Here is a 19,502-nt window from a genome sequence, read left to right as displayed (position 1 = left end):
TGGCTTTTTTGCTTTAACATTTGTAGACTTTAACGATATCACTGAGCATAGAAAAATGAATAATATGTTTGTCATGTTGATGTATATGATGTCCTCTTGTCCTGCTTTGCTGTGGTTGAAGTCATTTAAACCAAAGTAGTTGAAGAACTGAAAACTGGGGTTTGTAGATTTTGCTTACAATCTGTTGAGGTTAATAGGCTGTTGTTGTGATAACTGTGTTACTGAGGATGCAGTGATGTACACTGAATATACACGATGAAAATAAAAAAGTGATATTTGAAATTATTAAATTGAAACCAAAAATCATATGCTGGCTAGAATTGCCCATAGAACAGCCGACTCCTAAAAACCTTTTGAATTAGTAAGCATCCACAAAGCACTTCCAAATATAAAATATTTTGTAAACTCTCAGTGTTACCATTCTAAGTATATTAAAATTATATAAATACATATAATTGATGTAAGTATTAATAGTGCCCAAAATTTAAGTCTCTCAAAATCAATAAGGTTTGTAAAACTAGGGAAATGATATTGCAACGGCATGCATGTCGAATTGTTTACTTTTCTTTATCCACAGATCATGAAGGAAGTTCGGAGAGCATTGTGCAATGCATCAGCTGATGACAGTAAACTCTTACTTCTCAGCGCAGTGGGAAGTGTATTCTGTAGTGGCCTAGATTACTCATATTTAATTGGCAGGTTATCCAATGACAGAAGAAAGGAAAGCACTAGGATTGCAGAAGCTATAAGGTGACCCAAGCTTACCTATGATCTCTAAATTATGAAATGCAGTGTGTGATTATAAAGATATTTATCAGGTCCAAAAATGTTGTATATTTAAGTGTTGATTGCATTCTAATTACAGTCCTACAAATTTATTTAGTAAGAAGAACCTTGGACCTTTCCTTACTAGAAAAGAAAGCACATTTATTCCAATGCTAATATCCATAGGGATTTATTTTATTCCAGTTCTCTGTATTTAATATTTCAAATCATTCCTCCAAATTCAAATACAACTTTGTTGTTCTTTTTCCAAATTAGCTATTGTCATGTTCTACAGTGGTTCCTGAAAAGCAGATATTTTACTTGTTTTAATGTTCATCATTTTAATGAATTTCAGTACAAATGGGAATCCATGGCTTACTCATATTCTGTTGAAATAGCAGTCTGCCACTGTATTTCAGAACTTTATTAGAAGGGTCTCCACTCTTTTTCTTAAATTTAAATTACTTAATATATATGTAAATGTAGTTTTATTTTCATAACTAAAATGTGACTTTCCTTGTATATATCACATTATCTTAATAGAAATCCAGGGTTTATGACATGCAGTCTACAAATCAATCTGCACAATACATCACCAAATATTTCCATTATCCACAAGGTATACTTTATACATATTTGGCAGATTTTCCAGTATAAATCAACATTACCCCATTAAAGCCAATGGTATTTCACTGGTGTACCAGGAGAGGGTTTGGTCCCTTCCCCCCCCAATTCCTAAAAATAAGTATTCTTCTTCTGAGAGCTTTAAAATTTTATGTAACAATTCTATGAACAAATATTACAGAATTTGTTTTACAACAGATCAATATTTTTTCTATATTAATATAACATAAGATCAGCTCTACTTATTACATTATTTGTATTAATCACCGATTATCTTTGTTACAACTACTGCAGATCAGTTTGGATTCTCAGTTTAATACTTCTGAAATTCTCAAAGTAGCAATTATTTTGAAAGAATTTAAAATGCACCTCTTAAACATAATAAATTATGACATGTTTTTAAGACCCTAGCTATGCTTGAGTATCATGTAGTGATATTTAAAAAAAAGAAAAACCCTTTGAAGGACACATCCTGATTTATTATATTTTTTTAACATAAGGGATTTTTAATAACGTGGAACAAAAAAAAAATGTGACAGAAGAAAATCAGTATTCTTGTTTGAAAACATGTGCACACTCACACTCCATTAGAAGATACAATTTTAATATTATTCATGTAAATAATGTGTAGATAGGTATTGTTATATATGTATACGTTTATCTACACACATTTAATACACAGGTGTACTTACCAATTCAACATTTACATGAGTATAAGCCAGACTATGACACTCAGTTTTTCCATCCTTGGGCTCACAGAGCACTCTTGAAATACTGGTACAGTGTACTGCTCCTTGTCAAGAATGTCGGCTTCAGGCCCACTGGAAATAAGATTTTTATTGTACTTCTGGAAACAATACTCTACGTTTTCCATTTAGCACTCTCTGTGCTTTCTGTGAACAAAGGACTCAACTCATGGAAAATATACCGTAATAAGAGTAGAAAAAAATGTACACTTCGCTTTTTCAGTGGTTAGGATGTCCTAAAACACATGAACAGATCTCTGCTTCCACTGCTTTACATCATTAGACTTGTATCAAAATGAAATTAAAACTTTGATTACCGTGTCTTTCCACTTTCTGAAGTGTGGATCTCGTATACTGGTCACAAGTTAAAACTGAAGTTTAAATATCCGTCAAGTCTCATCTCATGCGAATGATTTATTCTTTCGGCCTCCGTCCTTATCCGCTGCCTTTGGGGCTTGCAGCTAACGGATGTGTGACACTGTAGCTTCTCTCCAGGTACTGGACATAGATCCATCGGCCTGAGCTGCCATCATCCAGGCGTGCGTCCGGCATTGCACTCCGGGAGCAGGGAAAGGGCGGACGGACAGACTGCACTGCAGCTGTGCACGTGGCCTACGGAGCCCTGCAATCAAGAAACTCGGTGGAAGGCACTCCCGGCATCTGTCTCACATCATCGGATACATAAAATTCTGGATGTGCTCAGAAGAAAACAAAGAAGGACGACCTGACTTGCTCAACTTCTTTATAGCCTTTGATGTACTTAAAAGCCCCGACCTGCAGCAAGACCTCTGCAACAACGCAGAGGTATCTGAGCATCCCGAAGTGTATCTGCTGGTCAGCTTCCCAGATACCCTCTAGCAAAACAAGAAGCCTTCTGCATGGGACACTTTTTCCTGTCTTTGAGCTTCTGGCTGTACTTTGCAAATAGTTACAATTTTAAGTCCTTTCCAAAGAACTGCCTTGAAGTGGAACAAGGAGCTTCTAGGCCAGGAACTGCTGTGAGAAATTCAGAGAAACAGAAACGTGCCAGGTTCCAGGTACAAAGACAACTCACTGAAACAAATAACGTACCAAACAGGGAACACAGCTAAGTGCTGGACACTGCAGGTTCTGTAGACCAAATGCAGACATTTGTTCCCCTCGTAAGCTCCCAAATTTGTAGCCTTCCACTCCATCCTGCAGGTGGCATGTCCCATACCCATCCATTGTACCGTCCTCTGTGCTCCTCATCCTTCCCTCATGACAGAGACTCATTGTGTCTTCTCAGTGTTCTGTTCCACTCTCCCCCCATCTCCAGGTCCTCCCTTCCCTCCTCACTCATGAAGACTTCACATTTCTTTGAACACCTCCCCTCCATTAATGTGTTCTGCTTTGTTCTTCCTCTCCATCATCTAACCGTTTCCTCTCCACATCCCTAATTGCTTTTCCATATTCACTTCCAGTCCCATTTATCACCACGTGCTTCCTGCTTTTCCCCATAATGCTGTTTTCTTCTGCCTCCACATGGTCCTCAGATCTGCTGCCACCATTTATGCATAGTTTGTTCTTTTACCTATCATTCATCACATCCCTGTTCCCATCTGTAGTTCTACTTGGAAGGCTTAATTGCTCAACCATGAACATTCTCAGAATTCTGGAATTAATCAGGTGTAGTGATCCACAGTCATTAATCAACCATAAACAACCGAAGAAATAATGAGATAAGGGAACAGCATTGCTTCTGCAAACAAAAATGAACCACAATTCTCTTTAACCCCGCTATCCTCTAGAAAGAAATGGTCTTGAAGAGACAAATACAATGTTACTTACTTCGCTCTCTTTGTCTGACTGCTGATATTCTGGTTTATTACTCACTGTGTGAACAGAATGGCATCAATTCCCACGAGCCTCTTATTTTCCCATGGTCAAAACTCAACTCATTACTAGACAGCCTGAAAAACAGAACTCATTCATTGAACATTTAATGCTGGGTCACCTCAGACTCTTCATTTTCATTTAAAATATAGCCAATGCCCTTGCACTTCAGTCCAATAAAATACTTCTCTTCAGGATGTTCTCCATTTTTTGCCAAGTCGGCACTCTGACCTGCACGGCGCACCTCCTGTTCTCAGGTACAGAAGTCTGGCTCTTTTTAACCTCAGTGGGAGACCTGCAGCTCATCAAAGGGCACATTTGACAACATGTTCTTTACTAAACTCTGTCAGCAAAGATGCACTCTGGATCTAACAAATACCTAGTGCAGGAACAGAACCTCTTATTTTGTTTTGAATTTGATTTATACATGTCTCTTTTCTAAAGTAATTGAGCATTTCGTTTGCCTCCATATACTGCTGCACACTGAGCTGCTGGAGCCCATAATTTGCCCCCAATTACACTCATGCTTTTTCCTAATTGGTGTATAGGCTGTTCTGTTCAACAGATGTCTTTCCACAGTTGCTGGTAGGTAACTTATTTAAAATAGCTTCTCATTGCACCGAATTTATCATGTTCTAATTCATTCATCCAGATGAATCCAATCACGTTTGCTTCCCTGTTATTTCCCCTGGCTTCACGTTTACTGTTACGGGCACCCAAGGGCATTTACTTTGTTACATCTTTGCCGAAGACGTTGCAACGAAGGCCCAACAGATCACTCACGTTAAGTCTTGCCCTGTTCAAACATTTCTCTCTCCCTCTGACTCCCCTTTGTAGGTCTTGTTCTTTCCGCTGGTGTGCCATAAATGTTTACGATCTCCCAATCCATTGATGGGACTTGCAGTAACCTTTGACCCAGGATCTTAAGAGAACTTTTTGGAACAAAATAAATATCCAGCAATCCACCTGTGAGCTTCCTGTCTGTCACGCCACAGTATGTTCATCGAGTTAGCCAAACCAGATCATCAGAATCCACAGTAGCCATTGTGGAGCAAACTGAGAAGCACTATGTGTACAATGAGTTACTGGTCCAGAACTAAAACCAAACCTAAACAAACCATTCTGCAAAAAGTACAAGAATCAGTGCATTCCAATTAATCAGTTCATATACAACATATACAAAACTATTTAATAACCCAGCTATTTGGAGAGATTAAATGACTAAATACGAGCAAAATTTTCCATGTGCAAACTAGAAAGCATCTTGCAATTCTAACCTCATAAAACTGGGCCGTGGTATTTATTGTGTTCATCTGTGGTTCTAATTTGTTTTCAGATTAAGTACTTTAAGCTTGGGTATCTATCTAAGTGTTTCTTCTGTATTCAAGATCTTTCTTCTATTTTTTATTTTAGGGATTTTGTAAAAGCTTTTATTCAGTTTAAGAAGCCAATTGTGGTTGCTATCAACGGCCCTGCTCTTGGGTTAGGAGCTTCTATTTTACCACTATGTGATATCGTTTGGGCAAGTGAGAAGGCATGGTTTCAGACACCATACGCAACAATCCGACTCACTCCAGCTGGCTGCTCATCATACACATTCCCACAAATTCTGGGTGTTGCACTGGTAAGGTTTTCCACCTCAAATTGCTGAAGAACTTTTCTTAAACTCATGCTCTTCTTTCTCTCTTTAAAAAGTAAGACAGAAAACAACTGTTTCTCTTAATTGCCATGGATGGAAATGAACCCTGTGGAACGTTCATCTAATCCCATCCAATTTTTTAATCACAAAATGACCTCAGAATTCAATATATTACACCTGCTATACACCAAAAAGATTGAACACAGGTTGAAAAAAGCAAACATTGTCAAGGTCATGCTAGAAAAGGGAAGAAATGCATTAGTGGAATAATGTTGCAGAGTGCTTGTCTGTATTGTGTTAGGATTGTGCAGTAACTGACCAAGATACTGCTCTCTGCTCTCTAAAGGCAATCCATAATAATTCCAGTAAGGTTGCTTAGTTTTGGCCAGTATAACAAAGCAGAATTTGCCCCACAAAATATTTCATACTAGGTTCCATGACTCTTGGCACAGTATCACTGACAGTTACTCTTGTAAAATCAGCAATACAGATTCATCATGCATGCCAGCACATTTCTCTTAAATGAAATCCATGCTGTGCTCTGGCCACCTGCACAATCCTTAAATAGCTACTGAAACTCCTTTTAAAGTGTTTTGCAGCATGGAAAGATACAAGAGACCATTTGTAAATTTAATTTTGAAAATAGCAGACAACTATGGAAATTTTTTAAGGTAATTATAACCCAAGATCACAAGTAATCTTTTGGTTTCACAGGCAAATGAAATGTTGTTCTGTGGGAGAAAGCTGACAGCACAGGAAGCCTGCAGCAGAGGACTAGTGTCACAAGTATTTTGGCCAACAACATTTAGCCAAGAAGTGATGCTACGAGTGAAAGAAATGGCATCCTGCAGTGCAGTGGTAAGAAATCAAACTCCTTTGTAATTAAATTACATTTCACAGAGGTAAAGTGTGTTCCCAAGGCTTATCACATGGTGGGTCCTCAGTTTCCACAACCATACCTGTGAGAGAAGGCTAACACAGAAAATCTCGGTAGGGATCAGTGAGGTCGTGGAGTTTCTTGTTTTTCAGGGGCAGGGAGGATTACTTCCTTTCCCCATCTTTACAAGTATTCAACATGAGTGGAACCTCCTTGCCCCAGATTTTGAAAGATGGTTTAAGCACAGGTTTCCCTCATGAAGGTGGAAGAATCTGAAGCTATGTAACTGTGCTGGGAAATCTCTGCAGGGCCAGTAAGAAAATGTATTTGCCTTTCCATTGTCCTGGCCTACTGTGTTGCAGCTGAGTCTCACTTCTCTTTTTTGCACCTGCATAGTTCCTGATTCTGCAACATGTTCTGCACAGTGCACCAGAAGGGTAGGATAGTGCCAGCTAACCTCTACTGTGAAGGAGAGGTGAGATGCAGACACAGAGGGATTTGAACACAGTCTGGTCACAGTGTATTAGAACTTTCCTTTTGTGTACATAAGAGTTGAAAGAAAATCCTTTCCTATTTTAACTTCCTAAGATTTTTTCCCTTCAGGCAGATATACTGCCATTCTGGGCACATCCTCATTTAACAAAAAATGCAGTGAAGAAAGTGATCGTGGCTGCAGTAAAACTGCACTAACTAAAGTGAAAATTGTTGCAGTTTCTTGCTGTACTTCCTATACCTGAAACTGTCTTAGCATCCCTCAGTTTCATTTAAAAGATCCTTTGTAAAAGAGAAGGTAGAGACACAGGCGATTTTTAATTAAATGAAGCGTAGATTAGATCTCACAGAAGACATTCAGAATGAAACTCTGGAAATGCAGCATAAGCTTATTTGATCATGCTGATATAAAGTGTATTATATGAGTTAGGAAAACCTCTGGGCCTTACTGTGAATTCTTCCTTCCTTCCCCGTTGTTGGCTGTCAATGAAATTTTCTCTTGAGAACTGTTAGAAAAAGTGGTGATGACTTGTGGACAAAGATGAGAGTTAAAACTGTCGAAGACTAGATTTACTCTCTGAGATCCTAAATGGAAATCGGGCTGAAGTCACAACAGCAATGAATATGATGAGCTCATCCAAGTTCACTGGAGATACCTGTTCACAAACGGACCACAAAGCCACACAGGCCCCACAATTTGCAATTAACACCATTTACTTGAGTTAAAGAGAAATACTGCTTTGGAATAGCAAAATAGTAAAAGTTACAACAGGTGTAAAACCTGTAACCCAGACAGGAACGGGGCTTAACGTGTTGACAAAGCTAAGTAGTGAGTATGTGTCTCCCTTACCATAAGCACTGTATTAGTTTACATTAAACGTTCTGCCCTCAGAAAATCAGTAATGTATGAATTATTAATGGGTTTGTTTGACTAGTTGGGTCCTTGTGAGATACATAGTGGTGTTACATATTTCAAAAAGAATTTTAAAGGATGCAATCTCAACGTGTTTAAAAATGTGTCTAGGAAAAACGAACCGAACTATGGGAGCAACCATGGACCTTCTGTTCATGCCTTTAAGAACCTGCAGCACTTACTAAGGGCTTGAGATTGGGCTTTCCATTGCAAAAACCTTAGGCGATTTGTTATGACTACTTGTATAGGCTAAGCAGATCTAATTCCAGAGCACAGTCAGAGGATGCTTGTTTTGCTTAACACATTTTATAAAATATTTAACTTTTATAAAAATGTACATAAATAAACTTTAAAAGATATTTGCAGTAAAGGCTCCTTCCTATTAATTTCTGTTTTGATAAAGAAATGATGCATGAGGGGAAAATTGTTAAAGATGATGGACATCCACATTTGGGTTTCTAGCCTCTGTAATCTTCAAGACTATCTTCCAGAAAACAGGTAGCCACTATATCACGCCTCACACATTTTCATTTCAAGAGATCACATTTTCAACAGGGGCAAGTTCAGCTCCTTCTAGTGCTTCATGGCAGACCGTCAATAAAGTAAGGTACTTCAGAATCCCTCATTTCTTTTAAAAATGTTGGCACTAACACATAAACTTCAGAAGTCCCTAATTCTGAAAGATGCTGACTATCAGCAAGTGGAGTTATGGCTGTAATTCGATTCTAATTTCTGTGCTCAGAGTGTTAGATGGCAAAACAGAGTTAGTAGTGTAAAAATGCTGTTCATGCCATTATCTACAGTAATTCTTTCAGATTCAAAATAAAATACTGAGTGATATTTTGGCTTTAGGTATTGGAAGAGTCCAAATGTCTTGTGCGGAGCTTCCTGAAATCCGGACTTGAAGATGTGAATGAGAAAGAGTGTCAGATGTTAAAACAGCTGTGGAGTTCTTCCAAAGGACTGGATTCATTGTTCAGCTACTTGCAAGACAAAATTTATGAAGTCTGATGTCTTGGCCTAACTTAAAGAGAAAATGCTCCACTTGTGAACCGAGTCAAACATTACCTGTGTTTGAAAAGCAGAGGCAATGCATCAGTGAGGAGTTTGTGACGGTGTATCCTAATACATATGGTTGTGTCAATTTCCTTGTGAGCTACACAGCTGCTTGTAGCTGGTTTGATTTTGTGTAACCGAGAAGTAGGCAGGCTTGTTCAGTGCACGTAATCTCTGCAGAGGGCTGCATCTTTCACATTGCTCATCCAGATAAAAGTATACATTCCATGTGCTGAGAAGCACCACTGAGGCCCAATAAGGCATACCATCTGTAATGATTTATTTTGTCTGTCCTTCTTAACTTATTCTTGCTGTTGCAACACATCTGGGCTGACACAGAGGGCTCAATCTAAAAACTGGGTCGGCACGATATTTTGTAGACCCAAACACCATGCTTTAGAAATATTTTAATTATTTTTTTCTAAGTTCTAACAGTGTAATGGAAAAATTTGATAATTTATATGTATAATATGTAAAGTTAGCTTTACAAAAACTACTAGGATTTTTTTCTTTGTTGAATTTATTTAACTTATTTATTTTGTGTTCATATTCAGCTGTTTATTGATCACAGATCTTATTTTCATACTTCCCTTGACTGAATTAATGGCATCACATGAGAATGCAAACACATTTTTAGCAAAATGTGTAGAAAAATAAAGAATATATAGAAAACATACAGAATGCTGTGGAGAGTAAAAGAAGCAGCCATGTGCATGCTCCTCTATGTATAAAATTGTATGAAATAGATTCATTTGCCAGGGTTAAGGGAAAAAAAGTGGATTCTGAAACAGTGAGTCCCCCTTAAGTCTCTCTTCTCTTTCTGCCTTCTTGAGGAGCACTGAAGGGCTTGCCAACAAGATGCTTTATTTACGTTTACTATATTCCTGTTAGCCAGATATCAGTAACAGGGTGAGTGGTGCCGTTATGTGGCATCGTACTGTTTTTCAGGTTTAAACATCCCCTTTTGGTCTGAAGTCTAAAAGCAAATCCTTATGAGCCTTAGTCTAGTTGCCCGATTCCTCAGGTGTGAGATAATTTCTGCTCTGGAGGCCTTTGGGTGTGGGCCAACAGTTTATACAAGGTGCTAGGCATTGAACCAAGTGGAGGGAGAGGTTTTGTTTCGCTTTTCCCAGCTCTCCACATCTGGCCACCCCACCATCTGTTACAAGAACTTACGGCTATCCATAAAAGCAGTCCACAATAAACGACAAAAATCCAATCTGCTATTTTAGAATGTGATCCCAGTACTTTTCAGTGACACTGATTTCAGAACACTGGATCTTTTCTCAGTTCTTTCTTGCTAGTAAGGCAATTAATATGGAAATAACACAAGCATGCTCTGTGACTTCACCTGCCATTTAGTACGCCCAAATTAAAACCTCTTGAAGCAGAAGCTTTGCACATTTGTTTGCTTTGTAATTTGCGTACTTGCTCTCCATCCTTGAGCTCAGTGACTTGCTTCTTGGTTTAAACCTCTGCAAATGAGGCTGCTAGGTTTTCTCCCTCCTGGTCTTTCCATGAAGAGTTTTAACAAAGCCTTTGTGAAGTTAACAAACAGGTGATTATAGTAAACAGTAGCCTTCAACACATTAATGTAACATTTCTTTTTCCATAAATAATTAGAACAGCTGTTCTATGGCCTAATTGTACCACTGAATTTTAAGGAAATCATTACCCTAGAGGCAGAGGTTCTCATGGAAATTCTTCATTAAAAAGACAAAATCTGGCTTCTAATTAGCCTGTTTTGAATGTTTTCAAGAAAACCTTACCAAAACAAGTAACTTATTTTTAAAGAACTCTTTCGATAACTATTTGAAGTGATAGATGCACCACTTGTTTTATACGAAGACTTGCTTATTTCCACAACCTGCCAGCCGTGCCACAGAGCGCGTGCGCAAAGACTTGGTTGGCTCAAGGCCACAGGACCCCCTGCTATGCCAGTATGTGCACGTGAGTCACTTGTATGGCAGTCCCATTGAAAGGAGAGGGATTACTCAAGTGAAAACCACTCACATGCATACGTGTTTGCACAATCAGGCCTCCAGCATATGACTTCAGAAAAAAAAAGGAAAAAAAAAAGCAATGGAAAGTACCGTGATTCCTCAGTTTCCTTTATTTCCTTTATTCCCGTCCAGAGAGCCATAACTCCTAGTCATGTGTTAATAAGATATTAGGAAGTTTATTTCAATACTGTGCTTGGGTTTTGTAGATTAATATAGAAAATTGCTCAGCAATGTGAAGGTATGCTTTCCATATGAGATTTTCAAACAGAGAAGAATCGTAAGTTGTTAGACCTCTAAACTGCATCATTTCATCTGAATTTTCAGATATCTGTATCTTAGCATTTTTTATGACAAAGGAATGGTTGAAATACATTTTCTATAATTATTTTTCCATTAAAGCAAGCGCTAACCATAGTTAACATTTTTAATTATTCATATCTATACAGTTACAGTCTAGTTTTCATGGAATCTATTTTCCCTTCAAAAAAGAGTAATAACAATGTCAAAAGCTTCTTTTCCAGTATTTAAAGATCAGAATCAATTTTCTCTTGTGTTTCTGTCCTTGCTAGGTATTCAGATATCTAGATGTACTGTACATATTAGTCTGGGTACCTTTACTAATATTCACAGTATTTAAGAGTATAAATGCAATTTGTTGTTAAGTATGTTATTTTATCCGTGTAAATTGTTTTGTACAATCTTTAAAAATCTACAGTTTTGCATTTGTAGATATTAAAGGTAAGCAATTTATTTTGTGTTGTCCTGCATGTATATTTTTGCTGTAGATAAGTGTTGCTTAGTTTACTATTTCAGTACATTTCTGTTTAAATGAATAAGCTTACAAACTTTAATACAGTATATATTTTCAGAATATAAACTTTTATATTTCTGTCGTAGGTTAGGGTATGCGTTTTAGGCAATCTTTTTCACTACTATTAACTGTTCTTTTAACCTATAATATAATGGTTTTGTGCCAATAGTTTTTCATTAGAATAAAATGCTCTTTTAATGTTAGGGATGAAGAGACAATTTTGGTTGGGGTTTGTTTTATTTTGGTGGGGTTTTTTTATTATTTTGCCAGCCTGTACAGTTTTAAATGTAATTTATAAATGTATTGCATTTGTGAATAAGCCTTACCATTAGGTACAAGAAATCTTTAAAGCTACATAATTGCTTATGTAGTGCTAAGGACTTCCCCAAATAATTGCTGTAAGAAAGTTAGCAAATCAGAGTACAGGGCCTTAAGTTTTTCTTGTGAAAAGGATAATACGGGTTGTTTGTTTTGAACAACATAGGTAGACTTGTCAGCATGGGCTTTGTTATGTATAAACTGTGCATTTGTGCTCCCAACCACAGTAGTTTAATCTCAGGCTTTGTGTGGCTGGGTCTATAAAAGTCAAATCTGGCTAAAGCCAGCACTCTTTAGGAGACACTAAAGAAGTTTACATAAGAGACTTATAGACAATCTTATCATAGTACATTTGGGTACTCGGTATCCTAGATGTGTTCTCTGTGTCTGCCCAATTAACCGTATGTTTTAAGCCATATTAAATCTCTTTACTGCTATTTTAAATACTACAATGAAAGTCATTCACTAGCTTGCTTACTCACAGACAGAATTTCAATTTTTAGTGAATAAAAATATTATGCCTTCCATAAAAACAAAGGACCAAAGAATTGCATTATTCTAACAAAGCATTAGTTCCTTCGCCAGTGAACTAGTTTGACATTTGTACTGGAGATCAGATAGTCTCTTTCTGCTACAAACACTGCATTCTCATCCATGTCAAGTGTAAGGGGAAAAGAGGTATCCACTGACCTATTGGGAAAGGAGTGATGTTCAGCTAGGATGGCATGTCTATTGGTAAGGCTTATTACCAAACCTCTGAGATGAAGCAAAGAACCAAAAATTCACAAATTATGTCAATGTAAATTTATTTTCAGAACTTGCACAAATAATTAATTGTAGAACTTTGCAAATTAGGCCCTTAAGTTATTTTGTCAGAATGCCATGGAACAGACTAAAACAGTTTCTAATATTTGTAATGAGTACATATTATAATATTATAAGGGTACAGGCACCCCTATATCACAGTGTTGTAAATATTTTCTGAAACTGGTACAGTACTGAGGGACTTGTATCTTCTGATATATCAAATATTGACTGTCTAGATCAAATTGTACACAATTTATTTGTTGATGGTCCTGTAACTAGTGTATGGACACATTTCTGGGTGCCTTAGAAGTTGTATTTTTCATGTGTGTTAATATGCAGTATTTATACATTGTGAGAAGCTGCTTTGAATAAAAACATCGAAACTTCATTTCAATGCAGTGATTTTCAATTTTACATAATCAGAATGACAGACCCTTGTATGATATATGGTAAAGCTAATTCATGGACTCACGCCTTTTAAAAGAAAGCAGGCATACAGCAGGCTTTTTAAAAGAAATTAAACTTAAAACTGGTTTTGTTTTCAAATGGCAAAGAACAGGGCACTAAAAGACAGTGCAGTAAGAACTCTCTGAAATTATTCATCATGATACATCTCATTTATCATCTCATTATCAAATCCAAGAAAACTACCGAGAACTGTCTTATAAATACACTTCTAGGACATCTTCTCCACCGTTATTACTTCCACTATTTGATATGTGCATGTCACCTACAGCATATCTGCCCAGAACCAACTACTGCATACAGCATTTTGGCTCCACGTGAGGGAATTTGATTTTGAAGCGCTATTTGGCAGGGAGGCCAAGATTCAGCCCAGAACCCCCTTGGTGCAGTGTGAAGCTGGATCACCCCGAGGTCCTGCATGGTTATAGGTGGCAATCCTTCCATCGGGTCTCTTGTATACAAGGTGATCATTTCGCTGTAGCGTCCATGAATGCTGTTTCCAGTCATGTATCCATGATTAAAAGAGTAACTGTAAATTAATTCTGTAATTACTGTAAGGATATTTTTCCAGGGATCCAGTGTAACCCAAGCCACCTATACAACAAGGTCTGAAAAAACAACCTACACTTCATTCGAAGGACAACAGTTATGTTCTAGCAGTTATATTGGTTAGTTTTAAACTTGCAGACACTGTTAGTAAAAACTGTGGTTAGCTATTTAGAGCAGAGGATTGAGCACTTTAGTCTTGCTTCACCATCAACAAATCCAATTATTTATTACGGTGACTCTTGTCAGGAAACAACTTACCGTAGCCTGCACTGGACAGTAAGCAATGTGCATATGATAAACAGAGTATGATACCTTTCTTGTCTAACAGTTCTATTGATAAGTTTTGGTCTTAACATAAATCGCCAACATGTGAATTTTACTTCAAATAACTCATTTTTAAAGGAAAGCAAAAATTCTTTAAAATTTAAAGATTCACCCAAATATTTTGTCAAGTGAAGGTTTTTTAAAGCAAGATAAATGTTAGTCCTTGTTGCTGTAAATTAATATATGAACAAACTACATGGAAGAGGCATCCATTAAGTAGATATAAAGAAAATCTACAAATTTAAGCAGACAAAAGACTAGTCTATGAATTGCATGTATAAAAGAATGGGCAAGTATTAATACCACTTAGAATATAAAAAGTATTCAAACAGATCAAAGCCCTACATAAACTAACACATGCCCTTCCTCATTTTGAGTTTTGAATAACAGAAACATTATTGCATATGGAAAGAACAAGGAAAGGTTCTGAAACATGAACAGCAAATGAAAGCACGTGAGAAAACCAGGACACCATTTTAAAGACTCTGGGACTTTTAAGCAAATCAGGTCTCAGAAGTCAGACTGGGGACAGTTTGGTTGAGGAGGAAGAAGTCAGAGGGTGAAATTCTGGGCCCATTAACTTCAGGAATTCACCTCTCCCTGGTGCCTTATTTTTCATGAAACCACCTCAGAAGATTATAAAATTTAATAAAACATAATGCATCTGTTCACGACTCTGATGTCTAACTTATCCTCAATACCAATCTACAATCATAGCACGGAGTTTCAAATTGCTAAGAAAGCCAGACTAACAGCCCATTCTAGAATTCAAACCATTTGAATTGTGCTAGCACCACTTTGCTTTAATTTATACTTTTTCCTTGGTTTAACAAAATTTGCTTATTACAGCTGTAAAATAATAACAGAACCATGAAAAACCTTGTTGAATTCCAATTATTGAGTCCATCTGGCTTGACACAGTAATTTTCACCTGGAACTGTCAAAAGTACTATGGGAGAAGGAGATTTTCATTTTGGAAAGAGGAAAAAGTTTATTGTTTAATAACTTTAAAAATCCTAAGCTAAACTGTATCACCTTTCCTTATCCCTTCCTGGCACTAGTGTCACTTGAACAAACTCTGTGGATCTAAGTCAAAAGCCACTCAGATCAATGAAGATCCTCCTACTGACTCTGTTGTTTCTAGGTCAGCCTCAGTGGTTGACAGATGCCACAGCAAACTCCTTCACCATAATAGTACAGGGAATATCATGTAGCCACCTTCTTCGAAAAATAGTATGGCACTGATCAGAAAGACATAATTAGCACAGGAGACAGGGTTCTCTATCCTTAGTTGAAAATTTAACCACAGCGTCTAAGAAATTTTCAATAAAATTCAACATTTTCAATTTTATCCCTGACTGTTGTTACTAGAAAGACATGCTCTGCTGTGTTTTAACCTTCCCCAGCTCTTCAGACACATTTGTCGGCTTGGATTCTGGATGACTATGTAACATCTGTGAAACTTATTTTGTACATTGGTTATAGAAATGTGTTGGTGAACAACTATAAAGAGAAAAGTGAAAATGCTCTTTGCAACCAAGAGTCATGTTTGAAATGGGCTCAGATGTTAGATAAAAAGCTGCATCTAACATTAGGGTTTCTGTACTGAAAAATGATTTAAACACTAAGTGGCAATCTTGACTTGTTAGAATTAAGTTAATTACTGTCATCTAGACGTAAGTTATTCACAGTCATCCCAAAATGTGTTTGTGATGTGTCTGTAAATAAGTGCTACAAGTTCTATTATTCCAAAAAGATCCGCAATTTTACACCGCTGTCCTTCCAGCCCTCTGGTTAGCAATTACATATGCTGCCTACCAGGTTCTAGGGTATTCCCTTTGTACAAGGGGTTCATTAAATGGATAAAGGCATTCACAGAAAATTCTGCCTGTGCCTAATTATTCAAGATCTGCATTATCTTAGCCTCTCACTTGTTTATTTTGTATGCAGCTGCAGCGAGTTGTTTGTCAGGGACTCAGACTCCAAGTCCACTTCTTGCCCATTAGGCTCATAATGAGCAACAACTCAAAACTCCTGCCAGCTGAGCTGCCGAGGGATTCCCTACTGTTTCAAGGGTAAAGGTCAGATGAGCACGGCTTTGCTGATCAGCAGCAGCATGCCCACTGGTTGGAGTGCAGGATCTGGAGTCAACAATTGCTCGACCCTGATCCTCTATTTCTGAAAGCAAGCCTTAATAATATCAGTGGTCCAGCCCTCTGTGGGTTTTCCTGCCATAATGACCTTTCATCACGCCTTTGCATAGGGCTGCTCCCTGGAATGACACCTGAAAAAATGTAAGGTATTAACTATAAAGCAACCTGCATGTTCCTTACGCCAGTGACCAGACCATCTGAAAAAAGCAATGGACAAGGTGATTGTAATTCCCATACCAGCCTGAGCACTACGCTGTGCCTAGCTTAATCAGACCAGACAAACAAGACATTCTATTTTTCATGTATTTACATGTAACAGGATAAAACAGACTTATTTTCCCCAATGCTAATGTGATGCCAGTTGGAAAGAAATATCCCAAAACATATCAGACCTGATAGGATTGCTCTTCCATACATGGCTGTAACTGGTTTGAACACAAAGATACTCTCCCTCTCTAAATGACGTTTCTTAAATAAACCCACTTTCTCAAAAAACCTGTTGAAAGATTAAACTGAGCTTTAAAGAAGTAGGCTGCGATATAGCTAATTTGAAAGGCTAAAACTTTTCCCAACCGTTTCAAGTATGAGAAAATCCAACAGCACTCTATTTGCGATTCAAGCACTTGGTAAACATACTGCACAACTGTACCATGGCTGTGTGCCAACAAAATGGTGAGTCAGCAGGCAGGGTACGGAATCAAGTGTCAAGAATGCATTTAACCCTCACTCCAGAGAATGCTTTTCTTACAAACAGAATGAAAAATTCCATAAAAAAAAAAAAAAAAAAGGTGGAATTTTTTTCTCCATTAGTACAGGCAATTATCTCAATTTTCTTCCAACTTACAGAAGCTCTCAAATTTTACATTAGGACAAATGCTTAAGAAAATAGCAATCGGCAAACTGATAAGAAAGAGGTTCATAAACACGTTATCAGTCTGGTCCTATGATCCTTACTCTGACAAAGTAAGGCTGAGTGCAGAAGGGTTTCATGGGAGCATTAGATCTATAATACTAAAACCTGCACACGTATAAAAAGGAGTAGATTTCCTAAAGAAAATACAGCTCAAATGACCTGTCATACTCCCAAAGGAGTATCTGTGCATGCTACTTTGCTTCACAGTGTTATTGTGGAGTGTTTGATGAAATCATGAGATTTCCTAAATCATTTTAAAATTAATCCCTCTTAAGAAATTCCACACTGAAGCATCACTTTGCATGATGACCCTAGATATTCTATTCAGAATAACAAAAAAGGATGAAAAGATCAAGGATTAAAAAAAAAAAAAATATTTGAACAATATTTGAAAAAGGTCCCAGTCTTCCACCTGAAAATTTGAACACTCATTTACAATGTTGTTAAACACTGTCAAACCAGAATGGCAGCATTTTATACCTACTTTCTTAGGTACTCCTCACAGGTGTAAATAACCACATTGGACACCTGTGGAGGAGGGGAAAGGGAAAAAAAAAAAAAAGACTCTAGTTATTACTTCACAGTGTTAGTTAAGGGTAATTATAGACCAGCTGTGAATTTACAGCTTACCCCCATTAAGGAACAGCTACAGCTTCCAGTTAAAGGCTGAGAACAGCTAGCTCTGCCATACCTCTTGCTGCTCAGTCCTACAAACGCCTACACAAATGAATAATTCTTTTTATACATCTTGCCCCACTGAACTCCACAGCCTGAGCCGTCTTCTACAGGAGCTCAACTCACAGCCAGTAACGTCCCTTTAATGTTATTATTTGTCCTGCCCTGGATTAAGCCTGGGCTGTGAAACTATGGAGATAAGAATTAGTTTGTACAGACATCTAAAGTACAACCAGGGTAGAAATTCTAACAGTTTCCCTGCCCAAATCTATGAAAGAATTTTTCTCCCATCTAACAGCCCTCATAAAGCCTAAGCCCAAAGTTTAGACAAAACCAGTCACCTATGGCATTAAGACACAAGCCCTGCCAAACCCTGCTGCAGTGACTGAAAAGACTTTTACCCCAGCCTTCACCCCTGTCTTTCTGCCAGATGTCAGCAACCATAGCAGGGACTGCAGATTAGACAGCTGTCTCTGCAACAAAGAAGATAAATTTGAGCTACGAGCTCAAACGGTTGATCTAGGATACTTGAAAGATGGCAACCTCCCACAGAGGAACACAGCAGCAAGGAGGAGGTTATCTCTTCAAACACTGCATCCCCATTCACCATGATCTTACGGCCTGGAAATACAGAAGTATGACTGAAGAATAACTTTGATGCGAAACCAGTGTTGCTCACTGTGAGTGATTCTGTCATGGTTTACACTTGACTTACACAAGCATAAGAACAGAATAAAGTCCTACAGAACTTCAGTTCTGAACGCAAATTCCCCATGTATGCTGCTAAATTCCTCCATCTGACATTCATGAAGAAAGAGGAATGTAGAAGATTGTCAGCTTGCAGTATATGGAAGGAAATCATGACACATCTTTCCTGTATGCAGAAAGTTCTAAGTAATCTTCCATCATTATCCCAGCACTAATTCCCAGAAATCCTGCAGAGCTCCAGAACTCTCTAGAGCACTATTTCACTTTTTTTAAAAAAAATAAAAATCCAGTTACAAATAGAAAATTATTTGCCCATTCTTGCACTCCCATACCCAAACACCCTTTTGGTCTTCTGTGTGTACATTCCTGGGAAATGCTAACATCTGCAGGTTATACCAGTTTACGCTGCTTGCAAACATATTGAACAAATCAGAAGAGTAACAGACCAAATGAAAGGGGCACATGCAGTGGCACCACAAGACTAATACAGTTGTTGATTTAGCAGCAGAAAAATCTGAACACTTTACAACTTGGTGGTTCGTTGTATAAAGGCTCTTCAGCCATATAAGAATGTGAATTATTGTTGAGAATTTTATTTATATAGACTGCATTTTTTATACAGAAAGCATAAGCAGATACTGTTTTAAATAATTTCAGATACTCAGCACTAAATAAGTGGCTCACTTTCAGGAAACAACCAAGAAAAAACATTCCACAGAATGTCATATATTCCTTCAAATGTGGAGTTACATTTCATCAGGAGGGATGCTTAAGTGGAGTAAGTCTTAGTATGGGGACTGTTTTCAGCGA

At 37.6% G+C, this 19,502-nt stretch overlaps 1 protein-coding gene and 1 long non-coding RNA gene across 5 annotated transcripts in view; one reads left to right on the top strand and one right to left on the bottom strand.

Moving 5' to 3' along the window:
- The window catches only part of CDYL2 (chromodomain Y like 2), a 61,999-nt gene extending 48,706 nt beyond the window's left edge, over nt 1-13,293 (top strand). For all 3 annotated transcript variants that reach the window (XM_055818595.1, XM_005241425.3, XM_055818596.1), the window contains exons 4-7: nt 578-750; nt 5,403-5,613; nt 6,343-6,486; nt 8,763-13,293. In XM_055818595.1, coding sequence (XP_055674570.1) covers nt 578-750; nt 5,403-5,613; nt 6,343-6,486; nt 8,763-8,921 — 687 coding nt within the window. In that variant the 3' untranslated portion in view covers nt 8,922-13,293. The remainder of the gene's footprint in view (nt 1-577; nt 751-5,402; nt 5,614-6,342; nt 6,487-8,762) is intronic.
- LOC114013279 (uncharacterized) overlaps nt 1-19,502 on the bottom strand; it is a 75,548-nt gene that overhangs the window by 43,681 nt on the left and 12,365 nt on the right. Inside the window, exon 1 of one of the 2 annotated variants that reach the window (XR_003556169.2) lies at nt 2,453-5,396. The exons of the other annotated variant lie outside the window; for it this stretch is intronic. This is a non-coding gene — a long non-coding RNA (uncharacterized LOC114013279). Of the gene's footprint in view, nt 1-2,452; nt 5,397-19,502 lie in introns of those variants that run through there. 2 annotated transcript variants of the gene reach the window in all.

This window comes from Falco peregrinus, chromosome 14 (genome assembly GCF_023634155.1).
Source record: "Falco peregrinus isolate bFalPer1 chromosome 14, bFalPer1.pri, whole genome shotgun sequence".
NCBI lineage: Eukaryota > Metazoa > Chordata > Aves > Falconiformes > Falconidae > Falco > Falco peregrinus.
This window is presented reverse-complemented; position numbering and strand designations above follow the sequence as displayed.